A 16,529-nucleotide genomic window follows, 5' to 3' on the forward strand; every position below is an offset into this window, starting at 1 on the left:
ATATTATCCAGAGACAACGACCCAGCTGTCTAGCTCCTCGTCTTATACCGTCTTCTTCTAGTGACCGTCCTTCTTGCTGTCGCTTGAACTAGTAGTTTTTTATAGATTGCCGGGTAACATCTCACTAAGTGCTGGGTAATCCGAAGATCAGCCTTAAGAAGGTACTTTGGGGACAGCAAATCTTCTATGTGGAGCCTGCTGGATCTTGGGAGTCCCACCAGCAGTTATATTGCCTCAGCAGAGCTATATTCTGGTCTTCATCTGTTTTATTCGAGTGTTTTCGTGTAAGCGTCAACAAACAAGACGCGTAAAGTCATCTCGCCAAGATCGCCGGGGATTACAAACAAACAGTCAAGCAAACATACCAATATATTCTTCAATGGAGGGTGAGGTTGCGATGGATGACTTTCCGACCACTCCGCTGCGTGAAGGGATGCCTACAGGGCACAATGGCTCGAGAAAGAATGAGGTGGTTTTGCAAGGTGAACATTTGAAAGCGCACCCGCATGGCCTATCGGCAAAGAGGAGACTGGAGAAAGATATTGGAGAAGAAAGTTGTGCTGGTTTGAAAGAGCTATCAGATGAGTCTTTGGATTGTGTTCGAAGGAGTCAGGAAGGGCAGCGAGATGTGTCAGCTTGCCGAAATGAGCAGAAGAACCCGTTGGATCAGATCGATATCAATAGGATGTTCTCCGGAACTCAGGATGCAGCTGAAGCTGCAGACGATTCGACCATTTTTGTGAAACACTCGCCGATAAGGTTCGATATGAGCTCACCCGTGAAGCATAACGCGGGTAAAGAAGAGGACGGCCAACAGCCTAAGAGACTCAAACTGGAGCTGGAATGCGTTCCGAATTTGGGACAGCCGGGTGGTGTAAATGGTGCTGTCGATGAAGAGCCTCCTGTGGGCTCACCAGAAGCGATAGAGATGATAGAGGCCAAGAGCAGTCCCATGAAGGATTTCAGCCAAGTGGCCTACGAGGCTGATCACAACGGGAACAATGGGCTTTGTGATGAGCTGGCAAGCGGGGCGAATACAACACCAGGGCGCCCCAGTTCTTGTCTGCATACTTTGAGTCCCGTTCATCACAGCGCTGATGCAAATGGTGAACAGTTTGTATTAGAATTAGACGAGAATGATGATGGGCAAGAAATGTTTCAGATGCTTACGACTAGAAATGAGGAGCTGATCAGGCAGGTTCATGTGCTAAACCAGAAATTGAACAAGATGATGACGACCTGTGATATTACGTCTTACCGTTACAAAAAAATGCAAAGTGATTTGCAGCCACTTTTAAAAGATTGTCAAGCAAAATTGAATGAAAGCTATAAAGAATTGCAGGTTGTTACTGAAGAGCGTGATAGCCTTAGAGAGAGGACGGTTAAGCTTAAAGAGCGAATTGACGAAAATCGGGATGAGGTTAAGATGCTGAATCAAAACCAATCCATATTGCAAAAGAAATATATTAGCTTGATGAATGAGATAGAAAGTGCAAGGAATAAATATGAAGAGCTTGAGTCCAAACATAGAAATCTGGAGGAGCAACATAACGAAGACGAAAAACGAAAACAAATTCTGAACGATCGGATCGATGAAATGGCGGCGCAAATATCCGGAATATCTGCCGAAAATACGAACCTAAAGAAACTCAATGAAGATTTAATCATAGAGGTAAAGTCTGTTGAAGAAGAACTCGATACCAAGACGAACGAAGTAAGAAAATTACAAGAGCAATTGCAGGAAGCGGTAGATGCAGAAAAAGGTGCCAATGATCAGGTAGCGAAGCGAATAAATGAATTGGTAGCACAGAGGGCAGATTTAGAGAGTCAATTCGAGAACTACAAGGCCAAATCAGAAACAGGAAACAAGGAGCTAGTAGCGCGCGTCAGAGAGGCTGAAGATCGCTTAGACAGGAAGGTTAGTGAGGTGCAAAGTCTCCAAGACAAGCTAAACAAAATGGTGCAAGATGGATTGGTGAAGGATACACTTATAAAAGAGCTGAAAAGGAAACTTGAAGAAGCTAATGATAAGTCTGAGATAGATAAGGCACAGGTCACGGAGCTACAAAATGGAAAAGCGGAGCTAGAGCGTATCAATGGATGCATGGAAAGCTCCATTGCCGAATTGGAAGAAAGTCTCAGGGAATGGCAGGCGAAATACGACGAGCAAGCTGAAAAACAGAAGTTATCCGTTGAGCTAGAAGCCATCCAACTGAAAAACAGCAACATTGAGGCAGAACACTTGGCCGAATTAGAGCAGCTGCATTCCAATTTGAGTGCCTTGCAAGAAGACCTGAAACAAAATTCAAAAATTATTGGCGAATTGAGAGATGAGAATGAATCGCTACGGCGAACAAAGCAGTCGATCGAGGCCAAGCTCGAAGAAACCCTACAGAAAGAAGCAACTAACGAAGACCAAGATCTTGTGAAATCGTTACAAAAAGAGCTGGAATCATGGAAGGAGAAGTACCAGCTGAAAGAACAAGAATCAAACAGATCTCTCAAGCTACTTGCTGAGGATCTTTACGTTCAGTACTCCTCAAAGCATGAACAAAAAGTGAAGCTTTTGAAGAAAGGCTACGAAACAAAGTTTCAAGGTAAACTCGACAAGTTAATGCTGCAGAACGAAGGCCTCACCCAAGAGATTGAGCAAGTAAAATCAAATTTGGCTGCAGAAAGGAAGGAGAAACAAAAGTTGATTGATTTGCTCGAGAGCAGAAAACCGCAAGAATAAAGCTTATATAGTTGGTTCTCATGTAATTTCATACGAGAACAAATAGCCGCCGATCTCAAACATAAATAGTGTATTAGAGTGCCCATATTCTTTGACCTGCACCAGTTGGTCTGTATACCATTGAAAGTATTCGATGCTGCTAGACATAGGGGACGTGATTTGCCGGTAAAATTGGCAGGAAGCTATTAAGGTTCTGGTTCGATGAGCATGCGGTCAAGCCTTGAGACAGCCAACGCATGTAGTTTGACGGTCGCTGGTTAATGGAATCATACCTGGGACCCCTAGTTTTCAGACTGGTTTTTATTAGAAACTGGTGGTTTGTTTCTCTCCACAAAACAGTTCTCTAACAGGTGATGCCACTGGAGGCAACTGAGATTGCACTTTCTGAGCAGTCTAGCATGTAGCCGTCATAGGAAAGGTCGATGGAAACGTAGCAAGGTTAAGCAATTCAAAGTAACAAGACACCTCGTTCGCTCTGTGTTGGTTCACCGTCACTGCAAAGGAAGACGGTACAATCTGGGAGACAATCAACCCTCAATCACTACGTATTGTGATCAGAAAGGTGGTGATTCGTCTAGATTCTGGTCCTTACTAGCGATGTATCTGCTGGGGATTTTTCAGATTGATGTTCGTCTGGATCATCTAGGCAGCCATAGTGCCCCATTCTTCGCAACGCCAAACAACCTAGGAAAACGCCATTCAGATACAAAATAAACAGTATCTACCAAAGCAGCTGAAGGAGGCAAGAGAAGGCTGAAATTGAGCCTGACAATTGCGGTGAGTGGCTCGTCAGTCGTTTCTATCACTTGATCATCAGCTGAGAGAACTATAGTTCGCGTCATTTACTCAAGCAAGGAAGAACGTATCATAAGGTTCGATGGACGAGATGACGGAGCAAAGCGGTACTCCTACAACTTTGGAGCTGCTGGCCGAGTACAATGAGCGTAGGAATGAAAGAGATAAAGCCATTGAATACATTGAGAAAAGAGCAGTCAGCGAGAACAGCAAGCCATCGTACGACGATCTTTTTAAGGAGAATGTCAAACTTCGATTGCAGATTCAGGAACAAGCAACTGAGATAGAAAGTTTAGTCAAAGTAATAGAAGGCTTGAGAAATTCAAAAGTGAGGAGTGGAGAGATCCTGGTGACGGACGACGATGGATCAGAGAAGAATAACGCAAGGTCAGAGGTAAATCTACCGCCAAGGTCAGCGGATAGAAATAGAAATACCAAGAATCTAAGTATACCAATACCGAACCTTGCAGTATCGAATGAAATGTCAAATCATAGGGTTCCTCAGATAGACGTCAGAGCCGAAATGTCAGATGAGTCGAACAGGACAGAGGCTGCGAAGAAGACGACTTCAATTGGGAACATTATCTCACCTAGCAATTCGATCTCTGGCAGACCCCTTAACACTCCTCAAGCGGAGGCAAGTCCAGCAACATCTGTTCAGTACACGACTTCCAGAATATCAATAACTTCTCCACAAAGTCCCCGCCGTAGCGCGGTGCAAACGCGTATCCGCTCTCCTCAAAGTGCGAACCGTGTTACGGCGGTGGTCAATAACCAAGTGCACTCGCCTTTAAGATCTAATGACAGCGCCGATACGCTTGAGGCAGCCCACAGCCCCTTATTACCTGAAAGTATATCGAAAGAGGATAATAAAAGTCCTGACAAAAGTAGGCTAGGTTCAAAACTTCAGAACAGTGCGACAGATTTCTCTCCTGGTTCGAAACAAAATTTGAATAGCTTTACTGAGTTTCTGGAAGACACATTTGGTGAAGAGGGGCAAGAATCGCCATTAAAGAACATCAAGGATTTTAAGGATGCTAAAGACGCTATTAAACCACCTGCCCCGCCCTCATTTGCTTCATTGAGCGCCAATAAAGGCTCTCCAAACTCCCTCAAACTGAGATCTCCGGTAATTCTGACGAGGAGGGATAACGTAAATGAGCATGGCATGACCCAAGCGGTAGAATCACGTCCGCCGGTTGGTAAGGATAATTCGTCTGACAGCAAGGATGGTGCAAGTAGTAAGGAGCTAGACGCTGAGAGCTTCCTCACGAAGTCCGCAGGTACGGCACATGCCTCAAGCTCTCAAGGCAGCACCATGCTCGAGGTAGGAAGGCGACATGGAGGAAGCGTGAGTTCTGGTAAGTCTTCAGCCTTCTCTTTCAAGAACGATGTACCTCTTTTCGTTCAACCTGAAGAATTTGGAAGTATCAGAATAGAGTTACTCAGTACTTTGTACTTAGAAGGAGACTCTGCTACGACCCAGTGTAAGCTTCTTTTTAGCGTGGTTGATCGGAAGACAGATAAAGAGATGTTCAAGTTCTCCAAGAATGTTGCCCAACTTTACGAGATGGACGCGAATGTTAGGCCCAAATTGTCGTTCTTTGCATTGCCAAACCTACCAGAGAGGGCTGTGTTTGACAGCTTAATACCCACTAAAGTTGACAATAGGCGGGAGAGAATCAATCAATATTTTTACACGATATTCAGCATACCCGATTTCCCTGCAACTGCGGGACTCCAAATTGCACAATTCATGAGCACAGACACCGTTACCAACCCAATGCTTCTAGGCGATGCAGTAAAAGAAGGCTCACTACTCATGAGGAGAGCCAAAGCACTTAGCAGTGGGCCCAATTGGCGAGTTCGTTATGGCGTTTTAAGTGGAGAGGTATTGCTTCTTTATGATCGAGGTCAGCTTGCTGAAAGAGTGAGACTAAGACAATCATCTATTGAGCTGCTTCCTAACCTTCCGGAAGATAAGTATGGAACGAGAAATGGGTTTGTTATAGTGGAGCATAAAAAGAATGGTCTGTCCAGCACTACCAGATACTATCTATGCTCTGAAACTTCAAGGGAACGAGAATTATGGGTTTCTGAAATTAGCGGTCTTATTACAAATCCCCTAATTCCGCCATCATCCAGCGCAGGAAGTATCAGTACCGTTGCAGAAAATGCTTCCTCCTTCTCAAAAGCAGAAAGCTCTAACGGCCTCGATCAAGTATATGTTACAGATCTGACGAATGATGTAAATTCCTTTGTTGCTGACGATAATTCAAACATTTCTCCTCAGGATGTCGACGAACCATCAGACTACGATAAAGAAAACAGAAGATTGAAGATGAGAAGTTTCTTCCCTTTCAAAAAGCTTGCAAGCAACGCTTTGAGTATGGTCAGCGACGAAGGAGCTGCGGAAGAATCCTTTGAATCAGAAGCCAAGTTTTCAGACACTTCAATAGCCAAATCACTGGAATCGATGAATTTAAACGGCACCATTACCAATACCAGCGCCGTTTTTGGAAGCTCCCTCACAAGATGCCTAGAACTGAGTTCCCATCTCTATCAAGGCAAATATCAGATACCAAGCGTCGTCTATAGGTGCCTAGAGTTCTTATACAAGAATCATGGCATACAGGAAGAGGGAATATTCAGGTTGAGTGGCTCAAGCGCTGTGATAAAGTCGTTGCAGGAACAGTTTGACAGGGAGTACGATGTCGATCTCTGCAATTACAACAATGATATGCAAAATAACGGAAATGCATCTAGCGGCACCTTTATTGATGTCAATACTGTCAGCGGTTTGCTGAAGTTATATTTGCGAAAATTACCACATTCAATACTTGGAGAAGACAACTTCATTTCATTTAAGAATATTGTTGATTCAAACCATCAAAATCCTTCACAGATTGCGATTAAGTTCAGAAATCTGATAAACAGCGGCGCAGTTCCCCAGGCGAATGTTTCCTTGATGTATGCACTGTTTGAGCTATTGGTCCGAATAGAAGAGAAGAATTTTTATAACAAAATGAATCTGAGAAACCTTTGCATTGTTTTCTCGCCCACATTAAACATCCCTGTTACTATTCTTCAGCCCTTGATCATCGATTTCAATTGTATTTTCAAGGGCGAATCTCCAATTGAGCTGAATGAAAGAGAGCATCTGGATCTAAACATTCCTCAGCTTTAATGCTGACCGTTGAGACCCCAAAGGGATCTTTACAATACCTCCGCTAAATAGATATATGAAAGGCTTTGCCCCAAGCCATAAGAAAGATGTACTAATAACAACAAATGTACCTGCCGCGACCTCCCGCTTAAGCCGCCTGTTTCTGCGAGGCCCTATTCTTCAAGACGTTTTCAATGAAAGCTTCACCAGCCTTGTAGGAAGATCTAACCAGTGGTCCAGATGCACAGTAGAGGAAACCCAGATCCAAGGCAACTTTTTTCCAGTACTCGAACTTTTCCGGCGTAACATACTCGACCACTTTCATATGCCTCTTCGTGGGTCTCATATATTGGCCGAAGGTGACCACGTCACATCCAATATCCCGAAGATCTTTCAGTGTCTGTTGAACTTGTTCGTCGGTCTCACCTAGCCCTAGCATCAAGGAAGTCTTGGTGATCAGACTGGGCACTGTCTTCTTAGCTCTCTCAAGGACGGCCAACGATTGTCTATAAGTAGCTCTTCTATCTCTGACGTGGGGTGTCAGGGCCTCCACGGTTTCCACATTATGAGCGTAAACGTCAAGTCCGCTTCTTGCCATAACGTCTACCATGTCCAAGTCGCCTCTGAAGTCTCCCGATAGAGTCTCCACCAAGGTCTTTGGTGCCTTTTCTTTGATCTTTCGGACAGTTTCTGCCAAGTGATGAGATCCGCCGTCTGGGAGGTCGTCTCTGTCGACCGTGGTCAACACCACGTAGCCCAGCCCCCACCGGGACACGGCTTCTGCCGTATTCTCAGGTTCCATGGGGTCCGGTTTAGCCGGCGTCCTGTTAGTCTTCACCGAGCAGAAACGGCAACCTCGAGTACACGTATCCCCCAGCAACATGATCGTCGCTGTCGCCTTGGATTTGTCGCCTCCGCCCCAACAGTCGCCGATGTTGGGACATCTTGCTTCCTCACACACTGTACTCAACTTGAGATCCGCAACATCCTTCTTCAGCCTGTGATAGTTCTGGCCCTTTGGAATTGGAACTTTCAGCCATTTGGGCAGTCTCTTGGCTTCTTCCGCATTCTGTCTAGCTCTTTCCAACGGATCCAGTGTATACTCCGCCGCACGTCCAGACAGAAACTCTTCAAAACTGGGTCCCTTATTCAGACTATCCGTGAACTCCGTAGTCCTCCTCCTTCTCGCGGCAGATCCAGTGATCGTGTTGGTCTTTGTCGTTGAAATCAGCCTACGGCTACCAAACAGCCTCACCAGATCAGCTTCCCGAGCCCTGAACCGCACCATTAGCAACACTACCACTCAAAAGCAACCTACACACACCGAACAGCCCTCGAAACCGCCTGTTCCCGCTCCTCTACCGTCCTACATATGCCTATTAGAAGTCAAGACCGGTCTTCGCCGCTTATATAGTGCTAGACCTGGTCACGTGACCATCAACTACAGACCATTATAAAGCCCAATTGCGCTCCTAAGCTCATTGCCAGCTCCAGGACCGCCAATTGGGTCTAGCAAGTATCTACGGTGTTCTTGCTTGTGTTCTTTGCAAAGTTCTTTCATTAAGTGGTTGCTATATAGCGTATGAAAAAAAAGCTTGGCACTAGACGATGCCTAACAAACAGGCGATAAAGAGAGTGACGGGCCCGTTATTTCTTGCAACCTGGGCAGTTGGCGCAAGCACCAGAGGCGGAGGTGCAGGCGCAGCCGGAGCCACCACACTTACCGCCGCAACCTTCGCTAGAGTAGACAGCAATTTCGTAGAACATTTTAAAGTTGTCGAGTTGAATAACTTCTCGAGGGATCTGTGCGGGAGGAATCGAGTAGAGCCTGACAATGGACCGCCAGTTATATATCCAGGCTGAAAAATTTTGACGAATGCGGTAACGGCAACAAAAGCGCACTTGGCCGAGTGAGTTCGATTAAACGGTGGTATTTACAAACGAGGAAGGTTACCATTTGCGGCCACTTCTGGTGGAATGCTTCTTGGCTGTAGAAATATGCGATACCATCGAGATGTCGCTGTCGTCGTAGTCGAGGACGTTGGAGTAGCGGTTCGACCTCAGGTGCTGCGTGGTGGTGCTGGATGGGATTTTGTACTTGGAAGTTGCGGTACGCGGGTCCTGGGATTTGCGTGAGGGCTCGGGCTTCGCGGTACCGGTGTCGCGGGCCTCGATGATCTCAAGCGTCTCCAGGTGGCGGGATATGTCGTCGATGGTAATGTCTTCGACAGTGCGGTTGAAAGTCTTGTTTAGTTCCTCGTCGTAGACGTAATCTTCGTCTTCCTTGTCGTCATCGCTGGGGATCTCCTGTTGGACAAACGGTACTGGTGGCACTGCCTCTGCGGCCTTGCTGTTCACGATGCGCCTTAAAATGAGCTCCTTCTCCGGAGTCGAGGGCTTTGCGGGTGGTTCTTCTTGCATCGTCTGCTGCGCTCGGGATCTGGTCAGCCTCTGGGTTACGGCGGATTCCGGTGCCTTGCCGTCGAGATGCACGCCGTTCGCGGTTGCTTCTACAAATAGGAACTCGAACTCGGGGATCATGGCTCTTCCCAGTTCAATGACCTCCTCGGCCCATATTCTAATCACGTCTCGGCTCTTTTTCTTCTTATACGGTTTCCACGTTGGCTTGCAGCCGCGAACTATCTCCTTGACCACTTGTTCGGAGCCCCATTCTTTGATCCAGTTTTGGTTTTGGAGTCCAATCAGATGGGCAAAGACACCCGAAGCTATGGCTTTGTCAGAGTAGCCACCTTCCAGCAGCGACAGGACTTTGCCTTCTGTATGCATTTGCGCCAGCTTTAAAGCGTCTTTCGTAAACATCGTGTAGAAATGCGTGGGCACATTGACACCGTGTCTTTGCATGCTCACTTGTTCGAACTCGGAGGCATCAAATCCTGCACTGATTACTACAAGGCCTTTGAAGTTGCGACCCGATTTGCTCATCTCGAGCTTAGCGTTTTTGAAGAATTCGTCAGCTTTGGCAAAAAGCGTTCTGTATTTCGATTGATATAGCTTGTTAAAGTCCTCCTCTGTCTCCCAGGTAGAAAGGTGCACGTTCCATATGTTAATATCGTGGGCATTTAACAGACATGTCGAAGCATTCTTGATATTATCCTTTGTAGCGTATGCAGATTCTGTTGGGAAAGAATTGATGTCGTGCATCGAGAAGTATCCGACTTTGGGGAACTCCGCAAACTTCTTACCGAACTCATCATACCCCGGGGAGTTTTCGTCTTCTTCATCAGGTCTGAATCCCGCTCGTTTCCAACAGATATCTTGCGTACCATCTCCATGGTGCAAATCAAAGTCTAGCACTACTGCATGCGTCACACCGTAGACATCATGAGCATACTCGATCGAAACGTGAGCGTTGTTCAGCAGACAGAATCCAGAGGGAGTGGCAACACCGCAATGGTGGCCTGGAGGCCGTATTACCACAAACGCTCTGTTGCTTACATGTTCTGGCGATGGTCCCTTGAATATCGAGTCTACACCTATCTCTAAAGCTCCGAGAGAGCCCTGAAGCGCTTCAATCGTCTTCGAACTCAGATAGATATCGCCGGCATTCCACGTATCTGGCACCTCAATTTCTCCTTTAGCTAGTTTCTCGTCTGCATGTTTGCATAATCTCAGCAGCCTTGGAGGCCAATCGTGGCCATGAACCTTTAGCACATGAGGCGAAAGCAAAGAGCCCTTACGCTGGTGTGAAGATTTAAGTGTGAACAGTGCTGGGTACATCGTCACAGCCGCTGAGATCCCCATAGAGCCAGCCAGCAACCTCTCTGGTCTCTCCACAATCGTTTTGCGGTACGACTTACTGACCCAGTCCCTGGGAAAGGCATGCTCCAGAGAGTATGGCGAGAGCACAATAATAGCCTTGGCGGACTCTGGAATTTGAGAAGCCGCCCTAGCTGCCGAAATCACATTTGGATTGTTTTGCACAAACACCTGGAATTGCTTGTAGAACTTGTGTAACGGATCCTGATCCGACATCTTATGGGAACCACTTTGGATTGTCCGCTGGATCAGCCAAACAGCTACTATCCGATCTCCGAGCTCCACCAACTGTGGTTATATCAGCCTTTGAAGGTTCTGGTTAACCGAGTCTGCTTTATTTAAGATTTTATCTTATAAAGGAAATATGGTAAACAAAGAGGCAATGCCTACAAAGAAGAAGCTTCGCGTGTTGGGCTTTATGCTGCTCGATCGATGGCTTCTAGGCCTCCGTTCAGGGCTTTGAAGCCGTTCTGTGCAGAGTCTTGCATATGTCTGTCGTCTGTAAAGTTTGCAAGCCTGATCGAGTGGAAGAAGTCCAGTTCGGCGTGGACAAAACCTGCTTCTTTGGGTCGGAAACGGTAAGTAGAAGGACCTTTAGGATGCTCAGCTCAAGTGGGATCTTGAAACTGCAGATAATTAGCCTGAGATCTCCTGTAAAACTCTTGCTATATGACGAACATTTACTGCATCCAGATCCAAACCCTGGAATGCCCGACTTCTCCAGGTTTATCCTTACGGCGAACCAGCAGATGCGAGGCTGCGCTCCAGATAATCGAATTTATTTCCCGTCTGTAAGCGGTAGGCGACGCTTTCAATGGCTCTGCAGCGGCAATCTAAGATCAGGCAGGAAAGCATGAACAAGCATCTGATCCATCTGATCAGAGTGTAGCAACCGTGGAACAAGTGAGCTGGAGGACTGGCACCGGTTTGCTTACCGGAAAATATAATGATTTTGTTTTCGGGTGTCAGCAGTAAGATTTCCGTCGCTTTGAAAAAACCAGCAGTCATGTCAGAGATAAAACTCGAATACTGAGCCTATGTGAAGCCATTATAGGGCCATGTCACCGTGATCTGCAAGATTTCTTGCGTTCCAGTACAGACTGTGCGATGGCGAACAATTTCATGACTAGCTGTCATAATAAAACGCAATGTCATGTTGGTAGTACGTCCCCATAGAAAGATGAAGTTTTGATGGCAGCTTGTTCTCTGAAGGAGCCATAGGGTGTCCATCATGGCAGTAAAGCCATACGGAGCTCTTTGCAAGGAGAGATCTGTGTAATTTCATGAGCTTTGCTAAATTCACAAAGAAAATCCAACTGCTAACGCTCACTCGACACCAGTTTATTGAGTTCTGCCAGATCTGGACGCTCGCTTTGCATCACTGGAAAGCTGAACAAAATGTTGTTAGTTGAACCGCCATGGTGGCTTTGGTAGATTGAAAAGCTTCTCTCCCTTTAACACTTCCACCAGATCCCGCTTCTTTGAGTAACCTTGTAAGGATACGGCATGGTCAACTGGTTAATAACGGCTGTTGAGTATTCTTCAGTCTGTTGCTAAACGGATGTACCCATATGCTTGAGACTCACTATCTTCCAGAGCGATCTAACGTCTTAGTAGCACACATAGCATCATCTCCAAATTGCATGCTATTTCGACCATTCTTCTCAATTGCTGATAAAGGCATCAAGACGCCGACAGAATATCACTTCGGCACAACATTAAAGACATTTCAAATTACACTTCAAGATATCCTGGAATGACACACCATGAAACTCTCGAACATGAGGAATGTAGAGAGTTTTCCATACATCCAGTGTATAGGTTCGTCTCCAGCCCAGTGACTTGGTCGCAAGCTCAAAATCTAAGCAGAGAATTACAAGTAGACGGCGTAAACGCCGGTTATCGTACTCGGCAATTTCTCAACTTGTGCCCACTTCAAGGTGAGAAGTCAGTGTAAACCAAAGCAATAATTAAAGCCTAAAATGATGAATTCAGATAAGGAAAAATTCTCTATACTATTGATCACCTTAAAGCGGTTAAGCCGGTTGGCTTTTGTAGTATTTATCGTTTTTCGAACTTGGCCAGTTTATGTTGTACTGTGCCAGTTTTCGATTTACTGTCGCTGTAAAGAAAAATGACGTATAAGGTACTCGGTTTAGCCAACAGACAAGACTGTAAGCTTGAAAACCATAGATAGAAGGTGATAGTTAGCAAAGATGTTCCCTGGTAGAGCTCACAACACGTATAGCAACGTTAGGAATGATGGTGGGTATTCGAGGCCTCAATGCCCACCGCCTGGCAATGAACAAATGGATTACTCGAGGCCTGCAGCACCTCCTCCATCGTCGTATGGTGAATATCAGCGTCCCATGGCACCTCCTCCGCGAGGTAATCGGGATGGATATCACGATGGACCACAGCAGTATGCCCAGCCGTCAGTAAACATGGCACAACCACCACAGCAGATGCAGTCTGTTCAGGGTATCGAAAATGCATTTCAATATTCTCAATGTACGGGGAAGCGTAAAGCCCTACTCGTCGGTATTAATTATATTGGGACCAGAAATCAGTTGAGGGGCTGTATTAACGACGCTCACAATATGTTCAACTTCTTAACCAGCCGTTATGGGTACAATCCGAACGACATCGTAATGTTGACTGACGACCAACAGGACACAGTACGTTTGCCTCTGAAATCTAATATTATCAGAGCTATGCAATGGCTTGTCAAGGATGCGAGGCCCAACGATTCGTTATTTTTCCATTACTCTGGCCATGGTGGACAAACTAAGGATTTAGACGGTGATGAGGACGACGGAATGGACGACGTCATCTATCCATTGGACTTCGAGTCGCAGGGATACCTTGTGGATGATGTCATGCACGATATCATGGTTAAACCATTGCCTCCAGGTGCAAGATTGACAGCTCTGTTTGACTCTTGTCATTCAGGAACGGTGCTGGACCTGCCATACACGTATTCTACCAAAGGTGTGGTTAAAGAGCCGAACGTTTGGAAAGACGTGGGTCAGGATGGTTTGCAAGCGGCCATGGCATACGCTGTCGGGAACCGATCTGCCCTGGTAAGTTCTCTTGGATCTATTGCGAGCTCGGTTAAGAACAAGGTCGGAGGGAATGTTGATCGTGAGCGTGTTAAACAGATCAAATTCTCTCCCGCTGATGTGATCATGTTTTCTGGTTCAAAAGACAGTCAAACTTCTGCTGATGCGACAGAAAATGGTCAAGCCACGGGCGCTATGTCGTATGCATTTGTTAAAGTACTAACTTTGCAGCCGCAGCAATCGTACCTATCGCTATTGCAAAACATGAGACAAGAGTTGATGTCTAAATACACACAGAAACCCCAATTGTCATCTTCTCATCCGATCGATGTCAACTTGCAATTCATCTTATGACGTCAAGAAATACCGTCTCAGTCGCTAGTGTCATGTTTCTTTAAGTTACATATGAAAGTTACTATTTACCAATGACTAGAATGCGTTCATGATTCAGAAAATCTTTGACGAGAAGATTATGCCTCGGTCTTTTTTTCACTGTCTTGAGTTCTTTTGGCTTCCAATTCCTTCTTGATTTGCTCCTCTTTTTTGCTGAAATCAAGTTCAAGCTCCTTTAACTCTTTCTCAACCAAAGCGATGTTCTTCTCAGTTTGTTCATCTTGCTTCGACAAAAAGTCTTCGTGCTTGCTCTTCAGTTGTTCCACGGTAGCGGGGACTTCCTCTTTGGAAATTGGGACAGTGACGTCCAATTCTGCGAGAGTAGCAATCAAAGTTGGCTGCAAACTGAACTTGCCGTCAGCAGCTTCGGTAATGGAAGCATTGTCGCCATTCGTCTGTTGCTTCTTCTTGTGTTTTTTGGACTTGGAAGGAGCAGTATTGGTGAAAACATCATCCTTCTTCTTGGAGACCAAGACCAAATCGTCGTTTTCGGCTCTTCTTACAGCTTGAGGAGCGCTAGCCTTCTTTTCTTCACCAAAAATGTCTTTCTTTGGTTTCTCATACGTTGGATCTAGAGCCAACAAGGCATTTTCGATAGCTTCGATCTCGTAGGTGAAAGCTGGCATTTTGGCGTGCAACAACTTTTCTTGCACCTTCCCGATAGCAATGTCCTTCTCCTCCAACAGCTTGGACAGCTTCTGGTCCTCCTCACGTTTCAAACGTTCCATCTCCAACTTTTGCTTGAAAGATTTGAATTCATTATCGAAGTCGGATCTGATCTTTCTGATCTGAGCATAAATCTCATCACGCTTCTTGTACAATGCAGCACGCTTGTTGAAAAGCACCTGTCTCTTGTCATAGACACCTTGCGCTTTGGATTGCAAGCTGTTCAATTTTTCTTGCGTTTCTTCGAACTTAGCAGATACTTCCTTAGGGTTCAAGTGATTCAGCTCTTCCTTCAATTCAGCAATCTTGGCTCTGTCGTCATCCATAGACTTCTTCACCGGCTCAATGGCAACGAGATCCTTGTTCAGCTTGTTCAGAGCCTGCATCTCTTTGACTAACAACTTTTCTTGCACCAAAGACAACTCACCAGAGGCAATTTGATCCTCGATCTCAGATATTCTTTGCTTGACCTCGCCTGGAGTTGAGTATTTAGCCTTCTTGCCAAGCTTTTCGTTGATTTCACTCGTTTTTCTCTTGATGTGACCATCCAATTGCTTGATCTGCTCATGAATCGCGTTTCTGCGACTCTTCAAGTCTGCCTGCGTCTTGATGATCTTCTTAGTCTCCTCTTGCAACTTCTTCCTCTCCGATTGAGTTGAATCAGCGGTCTGATTCTCATCGATCTGCTTTCTCAACAAGGCGATCTCGCCATCAATTTTTTTCAATTGACCGTTTAGACCTTCCAATTTCTTATCTCTGGCTCCAACATCAGGTTTCTTGTACTTGTATTGTTGTTGTTGGCTCGACATCTTTACTTCAATGCTCTCAGACACCTCCAATCCCAGCTATAGCCCACAATTGACTCCTGTTCAGCTATCAAGTTACTCATATAAGTGGTTCCTCGAGCTATGGCGTGTCTTTTTTTTTCAACTGTTCGTATAAAGCGACTGAAATTTTCACTACTGAAAAATTCAAAGTTATCTCGATGAGATGCTTAAATGACAGTTAATGAAGAAGCCGTAACGGGATAATTGGCCGGTATGAGCTCAGCATATGCAGAAATTGTGAAAGGACTGAGCGACAATGACGTTTTGGAGCTTTTTCCCGAAGTGATTCCGTTGAAAAAGAGGCCTAATACGCATTCGAGCGATTCTTCAGCAGAAGACGCTAAGGATAAGGTGTTCTTTGGTCATGACGATGAGCAGATTAGATTGATGAACGAGAACTGCATTGTTTTAGATTGGAACGATGAAGCGATTGGTGCCGGAACGAAGAAATTGTGTCATTTGATGAGTAACATTGAAAAGGGTTTGCTTCACCGTGCTTTCTCTGTGTTTCTGTTTAACGAACGCGGAGAGCTGTTACTGCAGCAGCGTGCATCGGAGAAGATCACGTTCCCCGACTTATGGACCAACACCTGCTGCTCGCACCCGCTATGTGTGGACGATGAGCTGGGCGTGGATGGAAGTCTTGCGGAGAAAGTTCAAGGCGCTATCAATGCGGCTGTGAGGAAACTGGAGCATGAGCTGGGGATCCCACAGTCAGAGACGCGGACCAGGGGTCGCTTCCACTTCCTGAACAGAATCCATTACATGGCGCCAAGTAACGAACCTTGGGGCGAACACGAAATAGACTACATCCTGTTCTACAGGCTCTGCAAGGGCCAGGAGCTAAGTGTCGCCCCAAACGTGAATGAGGTGAGGGACTCCAAATGGGTCAGCGCGGAGCAGCTGAAGCAGATGTTTAGCGACCCAAACCTAAAATTCACTCCATGGTTCAAGCTCATCTGTGAGAGCTACCTATTTCAATGGTGGGAGCAGCTCAGCGATTTATCCAAAGTAGAGAACGATCCCCGTATTCACAGAATGCTATAAATGATGCTTTGAAATTTTGAACTTTTTACGTTTAGTCTCCATATATACAGATTCGCGTCTCT

General features: G+C 45.8%; 7 protein-coding genes across 7 annotated transcripts; 4 read left to right on the forward strand and 3 right to left on the reverse strand.

Moving 5' to 3' along the window:
- Nucleotides 1-379: 379 nt before the first annotated feature.
- SLK19 (Slk19p) lies at nucleotides 380-2,734 on the forward strand (the record flags this gene model as incomplete). The annotated part of the gene is made up of 1 exon (XM_037281669.1): nucleotides 380-2,734. One exon carries the CDS (start codon nucleotides 380-382, stop codon nucleotides 2,732-2,734), a length of 2,355 nt encoding a protein of 784 aa, XP_037137564.1.
- Nucleotides 2,735-3,611: 877 nt separating this feature from the next.
- Nucleotides 3,612-6,716, forward strand: BEM3 (GTPase-activating protein BEM3; the record flags this gene model as incomplete). Its single annotated transcript, XM_037281670.1, has 1 exon — nucleotides 3,612-6,716. One exon carries the CDS (start codon nucleotides 3,612-3,614, stop codon nucleotides 6,714-6,716), a length of 3,105 nt encoding a protein of 1,034 aa, XP_037137565.1.
- Nucleotides 6,717-6,843: 127 nt separating this feature from the next.
- On the reverse strand, nucleotides 6,844-7,983 carry LIP5 (lipoate synthase; the record flags this gene model as incomplete). Its single annotated transcript, XM_037281671.1, has 1 exon — nucleotides 6,844-7,983. One exon carries the CDS (start codon nucleotides 7,981-7,983, stop codon nucleotides 6,844-6,846), a length of 1,140 nt encoding a protein of 379 aa, XP_037137566.1.
- A 662-nt stretch (nucleotides 7,984-8,645) lies between these two features.
- On the reverse strand, nucleotides 8,646-10,688 carry HOS3 (histone deacetylase; the record flags this gene model as incomplete). The annotated part of the gene is made up of 1 exon (XM_037281672.1): nucleotides 8,646-10,688. The coding sequence occupies one exon, from the start codon at nucleotides 10,686-10,688 to the stop codon at nucleotides 8,646-8,648; it is 2,043 nt and encodes a 680-aa protein (XP_037137567.1).
- Nucleotides 10,689-12,688: 2,000 nt separating this feature from the next.
- MCA1 (Ca(2+)-dependent cysteine protease MCA1) lies at nucleotides 12,689-13,888 on the forward strand (the record flags this gene model as incomplete). Its single annotated transcript, XM_037281673.1, has 1 exon — nucleotides 12,689-13,888. The coding sequence occupies one exon, from the start codon at nucleotides 12,689-12,691 to the stop codon at nucleotides 13,886-13,888; it is 1,200 nt and encodes a 399-aa protein (XP_037137568.1).
- Nucleotides 13,889-14,004: 116 nt separating this feature from the next.
- On the reverse strand, nucleotides 14,005-15,402 carry BFR1 (Bfr1p; the record flags this gene model as incomplete). Its single annotated transcript, XM_037281674.1, has 1 exon — nucleotides 14,005-15,402. One exon carries the CDS (start codon nucleotides 15,400-15,402, stop codon nucleotides 14,005-14,007), a length of 1,398 nt encoding a protein of 465 aa, XP_037137569.1.
- Nucleotides 15,403-15,633: 231 nt separating this feature from the next.
- IDI1 (isopentenyl-diphosphate delta-isomerase IDI1) lies at nucleotides 15,634-16,467 on the forward strand (the record flags this gene model as incomplete). The annotated part of the gene is made up of 1 exon (XM_037281675.1): nucleotides 15,634-16,467. The coding sequence occupies one exon, from the start codon at nucleotides 15,634-15,636 to the stop codon at nucleotides 16,465-16,467; it is 834 nt and encodes a 277-aa protein (XP_037137570.1).
- Nucleotides 16,468-16,529: the final 62 nt, after the last annotated feature.

Source organism: Torulaspora globosa, chromosome 1 (assembly GCF_014133895.1).
Source record: "Torulaspora globosa chromosome 1, complete sequence".
Classification (NCBI taxonomy): domain Eukaryota; kingdom Fungi; phylum Ascomycota; class Saccharomycetes; order Saccharomycetales; family Saccharomycetaceae; genus Torulaspora; species Torulaspora globosa.